Source organism: Arachis hypogaea, chromosome 9 (genome assembly GCF_003086295.3).
Source record: "Arachis hypogaea cultivar Tifrunner chromosome 9, arahy.Tifrunner.gnm2.J5K5, whole genome shotgun sequence".
NCBI classification, from domain to species: Eukaryota; Viridiplantae; Streptophyta; class Magnoliopsida; order Fabales; family Fabaceae; genus Arachis; species Arachis hypogaea.
Window position 1 is genome coordinate 103,846,323 of NC_092044.1, and position 13,970 is coordinate 103,860,292.

General features: G+C 37.6%; 2 protein-coding genes across 2 annotated transcripts; one reads left to right on the forward strand and one right to left on the reverse strand.

The window, feature by feature from the left end:
• Nucleotides 1-4,250: 4,250 nt before the first annotated feature.
• On the reverse strand, nucleotides 4,251-9,058 carry LOC112711412 (chaperonin CPN60-2, mitochondrial). The gene is made up of 18 exons (XM_025764064.3): nucleotides 8,849-9,058; nucleotides 8,631-8,655; nucleotides 8,401-8,532; nucleotides 7,643-7,802; nucleotides 7,285-7,460; nucleotides 7,087-7,182; nucleotides 6,852-6,956; nucleotides 6,682-6,768; nucleotides 6,504-6,593; nucleotides 6,326-6,406; nucleotides 6,162-6,230; nucleotides 5,923-6,000; nucleotides 5,714-5,809; nucleotides 5,505-5,604; nucleotides 5,317-5,420; nucleotides 4,995-5,100; nucleotides 4,814-4,892; nucleotides 4,251-4,716 (listed from the first exon to the last, which is right to left on the reverse strand). Exons 1-18 carry the CDS (start codon nucleotides 8,884-8,886, stop codon nucleotides 4,605-4,607), a joined length of 1,734 nt encoding a protein of 577 aa, XP_025619849.1. The 5' UTR covers nucleotides 8,887-9,058; the 3' UTR covers nucleotides 4,251-4,604.
• Nucleotides 9,059-9,360: 302 nt separating this feature from the next.
• LOC112711411 (chaperonin CPN60-2, mitochondrial) lies at nucleotides 9,361-13,711 on the forward strand. The gene is made up of 18 exons (XM_025764063.3): nucleotides 9,361-9,655; nucleotides 9,803-9,827; nucleotides 9,922-10,053; nucleotides 10,236-10,395; nucleotides 10,591-10,766; nucleotides 10,869-10,964; nucleotides 11,103-11,207; nucleotides 11,300-11,386; nucleotides 11,474-11,563; nucleotides 11,655-11,735; nucleotides 11,824-11,892; nucleotides 12,049-12,126; nucleotides 12,226-12,321; nucleotides 12,429-12,528; nucleotides 12,618-12,721; nucleotides 12,933-13,038; nucleotides 13,148-13,226; nucleotides 13,323-13,711. Exons 1-18 carry the CDS (start codon nucleotides 9,618-9,620, stop codon nucleotides 13,441-13,443), a joined length of 1,743 nt encoding a protein of 580 aa, XP_025619848.1. The 5' UTR covers nucleotides 9,361-9,617; the 3' UTR covers nucleotides 13,444-13,711.
• The last annotated feature ends 259 nt before the right edge of the window (nucleotides 13,712-13,970 follow it).

Below are 13,970 nucleotides of genomic sequence, written 5' to 3' on the forward strand. Positions count from 1 at the left end.
AGCCTTTGATACGTGGCTCCTGCATTCTTTAGTCCGAATGGCATGACCACGTAGCAATAGTTGGCTTTTGGCGTGATGAACGATGTTTTCTCCTGGTCGGATTCATGCATCGGGATTTGGTTATATCCCGAGTAGGCGTCCATGAATGATAAGTATTGGTACCCCGAGCTGGAGTCCACCAGGGTATCAATACTCGGTAGGGGATAAGGGTCCTTAGGACATGCCTTATTCAAGTCGGTATAGTCGACGCACATTCTCCATTTACCATTTTGTTTCTTGACTAGCACTACATTGGCTAGCCACGTTGGGTATTTGACCTCCCTAATAAAGCCGGCTTCCAGAAGTGCCTGTACTTATTCTTCTACTATTGAGGCTCGTTCTGGGCCGAGCTTGCGTCTTCTTTGCTGTACAGGTCGGGACCCTGGGTAAACCGAAAGTTTGTGGGACATTAGCTCGGGATCAATCCCGGGCATGTCGGAAGCCTTCCATGCGAAGAGGTCGGAATTAGCTCTTAGGAGTTCACCCAACCTTTGTTTTAGGGTTTCCCCTAGGTGGGCTCCTATGTAAGTATTTTTTCCTTCCTCCTCACCGACTTGTATCTCCTCGGTTTTTCCTCTCGGCTGGGGTCGCAACTCTTCTCTAGTCCTTGTGCCGCCTAGCTCTATGGTGTGGACTTCTTTGCCCTTTCCTCTCAGATTTAGGCTTTCATTATAGCACTTTCTCGCCAATTTTTGGTCTCCCCTCACCGTTGCTATTCCTCCTGGAGTCGGGAATTTCATGCAAAGGTGGGGAGTGGATACCACTGCTCCGAGGCGATTAAGGGTAGTCCTGCCGATTAAGGCATTGTAGGCTGACCCTTCGTCGATGACTATGAAGTCTATACTCAGAGTCCTTGATTTTTCCCCTCTTCCAAAAGTGGTGTGAAGGGGTAAAAATCCCAGTGGTTTTATTGGCGTATCCCCTAACCCATATAGGGTGTCGGGGTAGGCTCTCAACTCTTTTTCATCTAACCCTAGCTTGTCGAAGGCGGGCTTGAAAAGGATGTCCGCCGAGCTTCCTTGGTCTACTAGGGTTCTGTGGAGATGGGCATTGGCTAGGATCATGGTTATCACCACGGGGTCATCGTGCCCGGGGATTACTCCTTGCCCATCTTCTTTTGTGAATGAGATAGTGGGGAGGTCGGGTGTCTCTTCTTCGACCTGATAGACTCTTTTGAGATGTCTTTTGCGAGAAGATTTGGTGATTCCACCTCCCGCAAACCCTCCTGAGATCATATGGATATGTCTCTCTGGGGTCTGTGGTGGTGGATCTCTTCTATCCATGTCATCTCGCTTTCTCTTTCCGTGACCGTCCGACCTTTCCATGAGATATCTATCAAGCCGACCTTCTCTAGCCAGCTTTTCTATCACATTCTTAAGGTCGTAGCAGTCGTTAGTGGAGTGACCATATATCTTATGGTACTCGCAATAATCGCCGCGGCTTCCCCCTTTTTTATTTTTAATAGGTCTAGGGGGTGGCAGCCTTTCAGTGTGGCAAATCTCTCTGTATACGTCCACTATAGAGGTTTTTAGAGGAGTATAAGAGTGATATTTCCTGGGCCTCTCGAGACCGAGTTCTTCCTTCTTCTTGACTTCCCTTTCCCTCTCCTTAGATGAGGAAGTGGGTCCAGGTCGCCAACTCAGGTCTCTTAATTTTGCATTCTCTTCCATGTTGATGTACTTTTCGGTCCTTTCCTGTACATCACTTAGAGAAACGGGATGTCTTTTAGATATGGACTGGGAGAAGGGACCTTCTCTAAGCCCATTGACTAACCCCATTATGACTGCCTCTGTGGGCAGGTCTTGGATCTCCAAACATGCTTTATTGAACCTTTCCATATAGGCTCGTAAAGGCTCTCCGACCTCCTGTTTTATTCCCAGGAGGCTCGGTGCATGTTTTACCTTGTCCTTTTGGATTGAGAACCTCATCAAGAATTTCCTCGAGAGGTCTTCAAAGCTGGTGATGGATCTCGGGGGCAGGCTATCAAACCACTTCATTGCTGCTTTCGATAAAGTGGTCGGGAAAGCCTTGCATCTCGTAGCGTCGGAGGCATCAGCTAGATACATCCGACTTTTGAAGTTGCTTAGATGATGCTTCGGATCCGTGGTTCCATCGTAGAGGTCCATATCAGGGCTTTTGAAGTTCCTCGGAACTTTTGCCCTCATTATGTCCTCACTGAAAGGATCTTCTCCGCCCGGGAGTTGGTCTTCTTGTTCATCGCGGGAGTTCTTGAGGGAGGACTCTAGCTGTAAAAGTTTTCTTTCTAACTCTTTTCGCCGTTCCATCTCCTCTTTAAGGTACCTTTCGGTTTCCTTCTGTTTCTCCTGCTCTTGCTCCAATTGTTCCAGGCGGCTATGGACTAATCCCATTAATTCAGTTATGTGGGATGGTCTGCCCTTTTCTGACTCACGTCCATCTGAGGAATTTACCTTCGGATTCTTCACTCCGGAGGTACCCTCTCTGTGTTGGTCGTTATCTTGTTGTTGGGCCATGTCTTCATTGTCATTACCCATGTCTAGATTCTCTTGTTCAGAATTTGTTTCCACATGGCCTTCTTCGTGGGATCTATCCGCCATCGATGGATGATCTCTCGGGTCCCCGGCAACGGCGCCAATGTTACGGTAGGTAACCGGAGATTAAATAGGTAGATGGCGTTTGGCGGCCCAAGTGCGTGAAGGAGGAGAACTCCGGGTGACCTGCAACTCGGGAGGCTCCGTCCGACTTGTACTCGCGAGTGAATGGGGGGTGGTACCTGCAAAGACACTCCGATGCCTAAGTTAGCAAGAGTGTGAGCAGGTCTAGAGAGTATTGGGCTTAGAGATACCTGAGGGGTGTCAGTGTATTTATAGTGGTGAGCCAATAACCACCGTTGGAGTAGTGCCGTATCTTTAGGGTGCTAACCGTCCCTATTATCTTGGGGAGGTTAAGATATGGCTTTATGAAGCGGTTAGAGAGATTTTAGGGGCGGTTACTCATTTGAGTATTTATCTGCCAGTTTAATCTCATATCCGACTTCTTCAGACCAAGTCGTGGTTGATACCGACTTCTTATGTGAAGGTCGGTACTTAGCTAGGCTCTAATCCTTCAAGTTAGGCCTTTTAGTTGGACCTGGGCCTTTGCATTGGGCCAGGGTATGAACAAATAATAATAAAGATAATTATTATTATTATTAGAAATGGTTTAACTTATATTTAATTGGATCTATTTTGTCATAAAATAATTTATAAATAATTTTATATTTCAGTATTGTTTATATTAATTCTTTAGAACATTTTAAATCGGAATAAACATTCCAAAATGATCAATCAAATAAAGTCCGATTTTATCGATATTGATTTGGACCTCAAAAAAAAAAATCCAAATACATAAGATTTCCGTGAATAAATACTAAATGTATATACTTAAATATTAATAAAATTTTATACCTGGATAAAATGAAAAATTATGATTTTGAGATGAATAACTAATAAAATAATATATATTTAAGTATCACAAAAAATTAATTACTAGTTTACACTATATAAATCATCATAATCTAACAAAGATTATATCATTAGATTAAACGCCATAAAAAAAAACTTAACATTGCATCTTGTTACCATTTATCTCAAGGTATAATTCTTTACTTATATCATAATATCATATCATCATATCATGTATATAAACCAGCTTGGTATTGAATATAATATTGAAATATTGGTATAGCTTGATTGGTTTTGCTGCCTATTATGTTGTATAACATTAAATTTAAGTGCTGTAAAATGTTTTTCTTTTCTTGTTGATTTTCTAACGATATCCTCTCCTTATATTTCCTTTCAACCTGTGAGATTGGTTTTCTTATTAGTGTGCTCTCAGAATTAATGTGAAAAGATTACGTTAATATTTCATTTAAAAATCAATACTTGCACTAACTAAAAATAACTTGTAAAGCATTAAAAATAATACGCTTAATTTTTTATATGTCTTGTTGACCGTGACAAAAAATATGAGTAAATATCTTGTTAACCCAAAAAAAAAACCTCTAAATATCTTTAAAGAACATACATCAGTAATTAATTTATTTATTTTATAAAAAAATCCCTATATTGTATACACTAGTGGAAGAGATGTAAGCAATCTGACTACAAAATATTTTGTAAGAAACAATTTTACTAAGGAAGAACATTTGTATTAGCAAAAACATGATGAATACGAAAAGAATAGAAGAAACATTATTACAAAATTTGTCACTTTTGGACATCTCAAATTATTTAAATTCATGGTAAAAACAATTATTTAGTACATGTAAAGCTAAAGGGGTTAACTTTAACCGTCAAATTAGTAGAGACCTCTTTCAATTGACAATTTCACAGGGAAACAACGTTCTGTAGATCACACTGTAAAAATGTCCCAACTATCTTATTTGTTATCATTGCAACAACAAAAAAAAAAAACCCTTCCTAACTATCTATTTGATCTCTCACTATGAATACACACGGATGCTTTGTGATAACAAATAAGACACAGGCTATAAATTAGTGAAGCACCATTCTTTTTCAAGTATTAATAATCAAAAGGAAGCCAAACTAATAATCCATGCCACCCATACCACCCATGCCACCAGCCATTGAAGGAGCCTCGTCATCCTTTGAGAGTTCAGAAACAACAGCCTCAGTTGTTGTCATCAAAGATGATACACTGCACACAAATTTTGATAAGCAAAACTATATAATAAACAATTCAACATAAACAAAAACAGATTTATATCCAGGTCGGATTTCCTAGCATCTTTTACCTGGCTGCGTCAACCAAGGCGGTTCTAATAACCTTCAGTGGATCAATAATTCCAGCTTTAACCATATCAACGTATTCACCTGATCATGAGAAAAAGAAATTAATAGGAAAATCAGTGATGCTGCTTGGCCTTATCTTTTGACATGTAAACATTAATTAAAAATAAAGCAAGGAACACTAACCTTTTGCTGCATCATACCCAAGATCAGGGTTGTTCTGTTCCAAAAGTTTGCCAACAACAACAGCACCCTCAACTCCCGCATTGGTCGCAATTGTGTGCACAGGAGTCTGGAATGTTTTTCAATTCAGTTAATAGTATAGCAAGTAAATAAGAGTGGAACTTGTGATAAAACATACTACATCCCAAAGTAATGGAGGAGGAGGCCTCAAACGAAACAGTAAGTTACGATAAAGACGAGCAATTTGTTTAAGGACAAAGTGCAGCAGAAAAAGAGAAAAAGGGGAAGAAAGAGGGGGGGGGGGAGGGGTTGGGGTTGATCTAACCTTTAAAGCATTTTGGATAATTTGTACACCTATCTTTTGATCAAAGTTGGCAGTTGGAAGCTTATCTAACTCACTTGATGCATAAAGAAGAGCAACACCACCACCTGTGCAGAACATAATATGTAGTTATGTCAGGTCTGATTTAGGATGTGAAACTGAGTATACAACTGCAAGTGCTAATAACTTACCAGGTACTATGCCCTCCTCTACGGCGGCCTTGGTTGCATTCAAGGCATCTGTCACTCTATCCTTCTTCTCACCAACTTCAGCCTCACTAGCTCCTCCAATCTGTGAAAGGCAAGTTTCTTATGTTAATAACTAATATTATCAGTGTAGAACCTTAACATGTTACCAGGTAAGAGACCACTGAGAATCTGGATCAACTTAATAAGCCCACCTTAAGAACTGCAACACCCCCAGAAAGCTTGGCCAGTCTTTCCTGCAACTTTTCCTTGTCATAATCTGAAGTGCTATTTTCAATTGCTGACCTAATCTGCTTGTTGATAAGATCATAAGAATCAAGTCAGGAAAAAAAAAAAAATACAATGCGAGTAATGTAAACACCATTAAAGGTAGCACCAAATTTAAGAAGAGATCCACTCAAACCTGATCACATCTTTCCTCAATTGCTTTCTTGTCACCAGCTCCATCAAGAATGACAGTATCATCTTTAGAAATTGTCACCTAGATTATTAAGAACTTTAGTTGTCAAAATCAATTAAAATTAAGCCAAAGACTTTATTTTGAGCTTAAACACTACCTTCTGAATTATGGTGTACATGCTCTAACAAAACTTTATTGTCCATTAAAATTATATAACAAATCCAGCAAGAAAGAAAGGTTACCTTTTTGCAAGTGCCAAGCATTTCCGAATGCACTTTTTCAAGATTCATGCCAAGCTCTTCAGTGATAAGCTAAAAGGATATAAAAAGTGTATCATTCATAAGCTTTTTAACATAGGATTTTACTTTATAATAATAAGTAATAACCTCAATAACAGAACACTTACTTCACCTCCTGTAAGAACAGCAAGATCATGGAGGCCTGACTTCCTATTTTCACCAAAACCAGGTGCTTTGATGGCACATACCTGAGCCAATGCAGCAAATACCACACAAGATAAGCATAAAAGGATCCTAAATCTGACTTGAACGCAAAAGGTAAATCTCTCGGCTAGTGTAACAAACCTTTATTCCAGCACGAAGCTTGTTTAGAATGAGAGTTGCAAGGGCATCACTTTCCACATCCTCCGCAACAATCAACAGAGGTCTTTGTTTCTGATAACAAAGAAATGTCAACCAATTACATACTATAAAAGCTGATACTAAAAAAAAGGAATACCAAAAGGAAATTGTTGTTGCTTACCTTTAAAGCCAACTCTAATACTTTGACTATAGCATTAATACTCGAGATTTTCTTCTCATGGATTAGAATCAGTGGATCCTCAAGTTCCTGTAGTCGTAATTTACATATAACATGTTAAAAAGAGGCTATTCTATAAACTTAAAAGTAAAAGAGGTAGAGAGGGAACATACACATTTCTGGTTCTTCTGGTTAGTTATGAAATATGGAGATATGTATCCCCTGTCAAGCTTCATTCCTTCAACAACTTCTAACTCATTGTACAAAGTCTTGCCATCCTGAAACAGGTTAAAGTTAGAGCTGAACAGATGCAGTATCATGGGCATAAATATCCAAAACCATCAGACAAAAAGAAACTAGAAACCAAAGAAAAAATAAAGTACCCAAGTTGCAAACATAAAAACTTACTGAGATTGTGATTACACCCTCTTTGCCAACTTTCTCCATAGCTTTTGCAATTAGCTCACCAATTTCTCTCTCCCCATTTGCTGATATTGTCCCAACCTATCATTATAAATTTTAAAATGGAACGTTCAGTCTCAAAATATTTGCTGCTGCTGCAACAATATACCCATCATAAGTTCTAACGAAACCTGAAACACAAACCTGGGCTATTTCTTCAGAAGTACTAATCATCCTTGCTCTGCTTTTCAGGTTTGTCACCACAGCATCAACAGCCATATTTATACCTCGCCTCAGGTCCATTGCATTCATTCCAGCTGCAACTGACTTGCACCCTTCCATAAAAATGGCTCGAGTAAGAACAGTAGCACATGTGGTTCCTGCCAAAAGGAATAGGCCCTTGTTATTATGTTACACTAGCAACATTACCAAAATAACTGCACAACATCAGCATAAGAAATATGACAGTATTTTGAAAATGTGCCATGTCCTAGGAATAAAGACAAACCAGTTACCAACTGTCAAAAATCCATGCATAACCATGAATGAAGACTTCACTTACCATCACCAGCAACATCATTAGTTGCATTTGCAACCTGTTTCACAAGACTAGCACCAATATTCTTGACCTTATCCTTGAATTCAATGCTCTTTGCAACGGTTACTCCGTCTTTTGTTACTTTTGGGGCACCAAAACTTTGCTCAATCACCACATTACGCCCCTAACATCAGAAGATACTTCATATCAACAATCAATATGAATATTGAAAACAATAAATACAAATACGACAATTTAAATAAATTTGAGTTACAGAACAGAAATATACATTAAATAAAAATGTTATAACTACGTACGAAAAGATAAACTTTCACGGCATATTCATAAAAACATAAAAATGAAATAAAGATACAATTAAAGAAAATAAGTAGTCTAGACAAATTTATCTTAAATACTTCAACTAATGAACTTCCATTGTAAGAATATTTAATAAAAACAAAACCTTTAGAGAGATAAAAACAAATAAGAATGCAGAGCATAATACAAATATTAGTATAGGTACATATAGCAACGTTGAAGTATCCATGACCATGAATCATAGCTTGTAATCATATAAAATGAAGAGACGACAATTGATATTTTCCATTCCTACTTCAAAAAGCAGTTCCTTTGCAAGAGAACAAATATTGATTGAATAAAAAGTCCCGGATCAGCATTCATTCATACATGTTTAAGTTTAATTCCAAACCCCTTCCACTGATTCTACCAATCTATACTAATACCATTGTAACAATCAAAGAAATAATCCGCTTGTAAATTACCTTAGGACCCATTGTAACTTTGACAGCGTCGGCAAGCTCTTCAACACCCTTAAGCATCACAGCGCGAGCTTCCACACCGAATCTAATGTCCTTTGCCGCATAGTTCCTGTTCCAGTTCCACCTACTTCCAATCTGTATCACACAACGGTACACAACACCAATCAGCAAAAAAAAAGAAAAAAAATCACGAAAAAAAAAATTTGAAATTCCATTAAAGTAAAGAAAATCACCTGTTGACTGCTGCTCCTAGCAATCCTGCAACAGAATAATCATTCAAAAACAGTGAGACATTACATCAAATCAAAATACATATACACAGTAATTAACATTGCAGGATCTATCTGTGAACAATACTCAAGAAATGAAAATAGAAAACACATGAATGTAGCAACTAGCAAGATTCAAAAGCTTTGTGAGTTGAAAAAGGAGACTGTCATTGGTGTCTTACTTAGCTTTTGAGGCAAGAGAAGCGGCAAAGCGGTACATGGTGGTGGATTGAATTTAGCAAAGTAAAACTGAGAAATGCACCGAGAAATTGAAGGGCTTAATGGTTGAGATGAACAATGGAGCACACTTCCTTTTGAGATGGTAACAGAAGCCTCTAGAAGCAGCAGCTACCAGCAGGGTTTAGGGTTTTGTTATTATTATTATTATTATTATTATTATTATTATTATTTATTCTATTTATAATAATAATAATAATAATTTGTTTTAATTAAGAGATTTCTTTTTACTTTTCCTTTTCCTTTTCCTAGACATGTGAAGCAAATTGCATGTTCTCAACTATCAAGTCTCAAGTGATTTATTTATTTTTTTTAATCTGAATTCCTTGTTGATGTGATGATGTCATTCTTGACGATTATTGTTTCAGAGTTTTATCGTAGCAGTCTCAGTTATCCAAATTAAAGGGGTTAAAGTGCCAAAACTTATAAATGCAGGGACTAAATCCGAAATAGCCGCAAAACAAGGAAGGTAGTAGCTTATCTTTAAACACAGGACATAAATAAATAAATAAAACTAAATATTGAAAAAAATGAAAATGAAGAAAAATAAAAAAAAGTTCTCATGAAAACACAAGACATAAACCCATAAACCCTAGTAGTGGTAGCTACTTCTTCTAGAGCCTTCTCACACCACTTCAAAAGCAACCCTGCTTCAATCTTCATCTTCACCACTAGTCTCTGCAATTTCTTTGCTCAATTCAATCATCAGCCGCCATGTATCGCTTTGCCACTTCCCTAGCTTCTAAAGCCAGGTACATCACCCATGGCAGTGTCTCCTCGTGCATATTCTCATTTCTTTTTTCATATTTTAAGTATGAGTATCGTGTCGTATTTTGATGCAATGTTTCACTGCTTTTGATTCATTGTCGCTGAATTTTTGTTATTTTTATTGGTTGCAGGATTGCCAGGAACAGCAGTCAACAGGTGAATTATCTTCGTTAATGGAGAAAATGTATTGACTAAAAATGATCCCTTTGTTCCTCTGATAATTGTTATTGTTTAATGTTGTGTGATACAGATTGGAAGTAGGTTGAGTTGGAGCAGGAATTATGCGGCCAAGGATATTCGATTTGGTGTGGAGGCTCGGGCTGCGATGCTTAAGGGTGTTGAAGAGCTTGCTGATGCTGTGAAAGTTACAATGGGTCCTAAGGTAATTACATAACTTATGTTCTATCAAACTGTGATTGATATAGGTTGGTAGAGCAAGTGAAACTTTTCATATGAATCTATGGTTACCACAATGAAGCATGAATTGAAGATATCAGTTTGAGTCCAACAGATTTATTGGTTCATTGGTCTTGATTGTTGATGCAAAATATCTTCTGTTATTAGGGGCGTAATGTGGTGATTGAGCAAAGTTTTGGTGCCCCTAAAGTGACAAAAGATGGTGTCACTGTAGCCAAGAGCATTGAATTCAAGGATAAAGTAAAAAATGTAGGTGCTAGTCTTGTAAAGCAGGTTGCAAATGCAACCAATGATGTCGCTGGTGATGGTAAGTTGTTAATTCTTCACTATTGGCTACTCTTTTGTTTTTAAGGAATGTGTGATTTTGTGGTTCGCTGGTGGTTGGAAATCGGTTTCTCTATGTTTGACCGCTAAATACTGTTACAATTGCTATACTGTTGTTGTTCAGTTATTATCTTAATATTGTTACAGAACCTAATAATGATGTAGTGAATTTTTGCAGGTACTACATGTGCGACAGTTCTTACTCGAGCAATTTTCACGGAAGGGTGCAAGTCAGTTGCTGCTGGAATGAATGCAATGGACCTGAGGCGAGGTATAAATATGGCTGTTGATGCTGTGGTGACAAACCTGAAAAGCAGAGCAAGGATGATTAGTACTTCTGAAGAAATAGCTCAGGTTTGTGTTTCAGGTTCTGTTAGAGCTTATGATGGGATATTATCTCAGCTGCAAGAAGATTTTGACATTAAACTGAACCTATTTCTACATTTGGGATGATAGGTTGGGACAATATCAGCTAATGGGGAAAGAGAAATTGGTGAGTTAATTGCAAAGGCTATGGAGAAAGTTGGCAAAGAGGGTGTAATCACTATCTCAGTAAGTTTTTTTGTTTCCAACTTGTAAATTTTTTTCCTTTTTTTGCTTGGGTTTTAGTTTCTTCACGAGGGGAGCCTCCAAATTTTTAGTGTCCATAATTTTCTGCATCTGATCAGCTCTAAATTTAAATTGTTCCAGGATGGTAAGACACTGTATAACGAGTTAGAAGTTGTTGAAGGAATGAAGCTTGATAGGGGCTACATTTCTCCATATTTCATAACTAACCAGAAGAACCAGAAATGTGTATGTTCCCTCTCTACCTCTTTACTTTATAGCTACTAAAATATGCCCTTTTTAATGTTATTTGTAACATTGTAGTGTTATTGTGGCTACAGGAACTTGAGGATCCACTCATTCTAATCCATGAGAAGAAAATCTCAAGTATAAATGCTATAGTCAAAGTATTAGAGTTGGCTTTAAAGGTGTGCAATATCATTAGCTTTTTTTAATCGTATTTATTTTTGGATTGACTTTTAAAATGTTCATACGATTGACATTTCTGTCATCAGAGACAACGACCTTTGTTGATTGTTGCTGAAGATGTGGAAAGTGACGCCCTTGCAACTCTTATTCTAAATAAACTTCGTGCTGGAATCAAGGTTTGTTTCATTCTATAAATTAAACTTTTGTTATTTACCTCAATTATTTGATCCCTGTTTTTGCTAATGTGGGTTTGTTGGATTGCCTCAGGTATGTGCCATCAAAGCCCCTGGTTTTGGTGAAAACAGGAAATCTGGACTTCAGGATCTTGCTGTTCTTACGGGAGGTGATGTAAGTGGATTGTGTTGTGAATATTATTAACATAGACTAAAAATCTTACGTTACAAACATCTGAATGATACATTTATCTATCATTTAGCTTATCACTGAAGAGCTAGGCTTGAATCTTGAAAAAGTGGATTTGGAGATGCTTGGCACGTGTAAAAAGGTAACATTTTAGCTGTACTTGTGATATAAATTTAATATACATGATAGTTTTTTGGCGGTGAATTTACACACATTCTAAAACTAGTGTTTACTCAAAATAAATTTTCCTTGGGCCAATTTTAGTTGATGTTAATAACTAAGGTTCTTAATGTTTTAGGTAACAATTTCTAAAGATGACACTGTCATTCTTGATGGCGCTGGTGACAAGAAAGCAATTGAGGAAAGATGTGATCAGGTCTGAGTGAATTTCCTCATAAATTTGGCTTTACCTTTCTTTGTTAATACTAGCTTATCTTTTTCTGACTTGTTTTGTGTAATGAGCTTCGACTTGCAGATTAGGTCAGCAATTGAAAATAGCACTTCAGATTATGACAAGGAAAAGTTGCAGGAACGCCTGGCCAAACTTTCTGGGGGTGTTGCAGTGCTCAAGGTAAGTTTATTTTTTGTTGATCTTGTTTTGGAGTGATTTCATTATATTGGTGAACGTGTTGAATTTCTATAATGATAAGATTACTATAACAAACTTGCATTTTATAGATTGGAGGAGCCAGTGAGGCTGAAGTTGGTGAGAAGAAGGACAGAGTAACAGATGCCTTGAATGCAACCAAGGCTGCTGTAGAGGAGGGCATAGTACCTGGTAAGTTATTAGCACAATAGCACTTGCTGATTTGCTCAATTTTACAACCTAAATTAGACTTACATTACAATACGTTTATGTTCCCACAGGTGGTGGTGTTGCTCTTCTTTATGCATCAAACGAATTAGATAAGCTTCCAACTGCCAACTTCGATCAAAAGATAGGTGTACAAATTATCCAAAATGCCTTGAAGGTATGAATTATTTTCCCCAGCTTTTGCGCTTATTTTTTTGGTTTGTATCATTCTTCATCCACAGCAATTCGAACGCCACTCGCTGCCTAGACAAGAGATGAATTTAACATGAATTTGCTCCAACAGGAATTTCACTTTTTTAAATCCAAAAAAAAAACCATGAATTTCACTTTTATTTGATCACTTTATGACTAACAGTTTTTCTATCCAGACACCTGTCCACACAATTGCATCAAATGCTGGAGTTGAGGGTGCTGTCGTCGTTGGAAAACTATTGGAACAGGACAATCCTGATCTTGGATATGATGCAGCAAAAGGTCAGTGTTGATTGCTTTCTTATAAGCGCTGCTTACAGGTTGAAAGATAAGCCCCTCCGAGATCATTAACTTATTCCACCATCATTTTTTTCCTCACCTCAATGATCAGGTGAATATGTTGATATGGTTAAATCCGGAATTATTGATCCATTGAAGGTGATCAGAACCGCCTTGGTTGATGCAGCCAGGTAAAGGATATTAATAAAATCGCCTAGGATATAAATCTATTTGATATAGTGTATATGTTTATTTTATAAACACATGCTCATCACAATTTTATGCAGTGTATCCTCTTTGATGACAACGACTGAGGCTGTTATTGCTGAACTCCCAAAGGAAGATGAGGCTCCTCCAATGGCTGGTGGCATGGGTGGAATGGGGGGAATGGGTGGCATGGGTTATTAGTAATTGCTATTTCCCTGTTAATTTGGGTTCCTTTTGGAGAACAAGAATGCTCTTGGTGCTCCACAAATTTATAGCTTTTTTGTCTTATTTTGTTATCATAAGGCACCCATGTATCCATAGTGAGAGATCGAAGATGTAGTTAGGAAAACTTGTGATGATTGTTTTGAAATGGTAACCAACTTTGGAACCATTTTTACATTTACATTTTGATTTACGGAACATTGTTTGCCTGATAATTTATCAATTGAAAGATGGCCTTCACTGGTTAGCCCCTTTTGCCTTTCATCTATTCATGGGTTATATTGTGACCTTGTTAGTAAGCTATGTGTATCACAGGTTAAGATAGTATAGCAGTTAGAGGGGTAAGAAGTTCGTTAGAGCTGGATGACACTTGGAGTTAGTTTGGTAGCTAATTTAGTTGCATGCTATATATATAATAGAGGTAATGCCCTAAATGGTCTTCTACTTTATAAAATGACCAAATGTATTTTGCACTCTTAAAAACGTGAGTTTCCAGTTAGTCTAAA

Bases quoted from the DNA above. Each gene is read 5' to 3' on its own strand.
- LOC112711412 (XM_025764064.3), bottom strand. From the start codon at position 8,886: ATGTACCGCTTTGCCGCTTCTCTTGCCTCAAAAGCTAA. The intron at 6,001-6,161 runs GTAACCTTTCTT...TTAATAATCTAG, and splicing joins TGCTTGGCACTTGCAAAAAG to GTGACAATTTCTAAAGATGA. The intron at 4,893-4,994 runs GTTAGTGTTCCT...TCTCATGATCAG, and splicing joins TGGGTATGATGCAGCAAAAG to GTGAATACGTTGATATGGTT.
- LOC112711411 (XM_025764063.3), top strand. From the start codon at position 9,618: ATGTATCGCTTTGCCACTTCCCTAGCTTCTAAAGCCAG. The intron at 10,767-10,868 runs GTTTGTGTTTCA...TTGGGATGATAG, and splicing joins CTTCTGAAGAAATAGCTCAG to GTTGGGACAATATCAGCTAA. The intron at 11,736-11,823 runs GTAAGTGGATTG...TCTATCATTTAG, and splicing joins CTGTTCTTACGGGAGGTGAT to CTTATCACTGAAGAGCTAGG.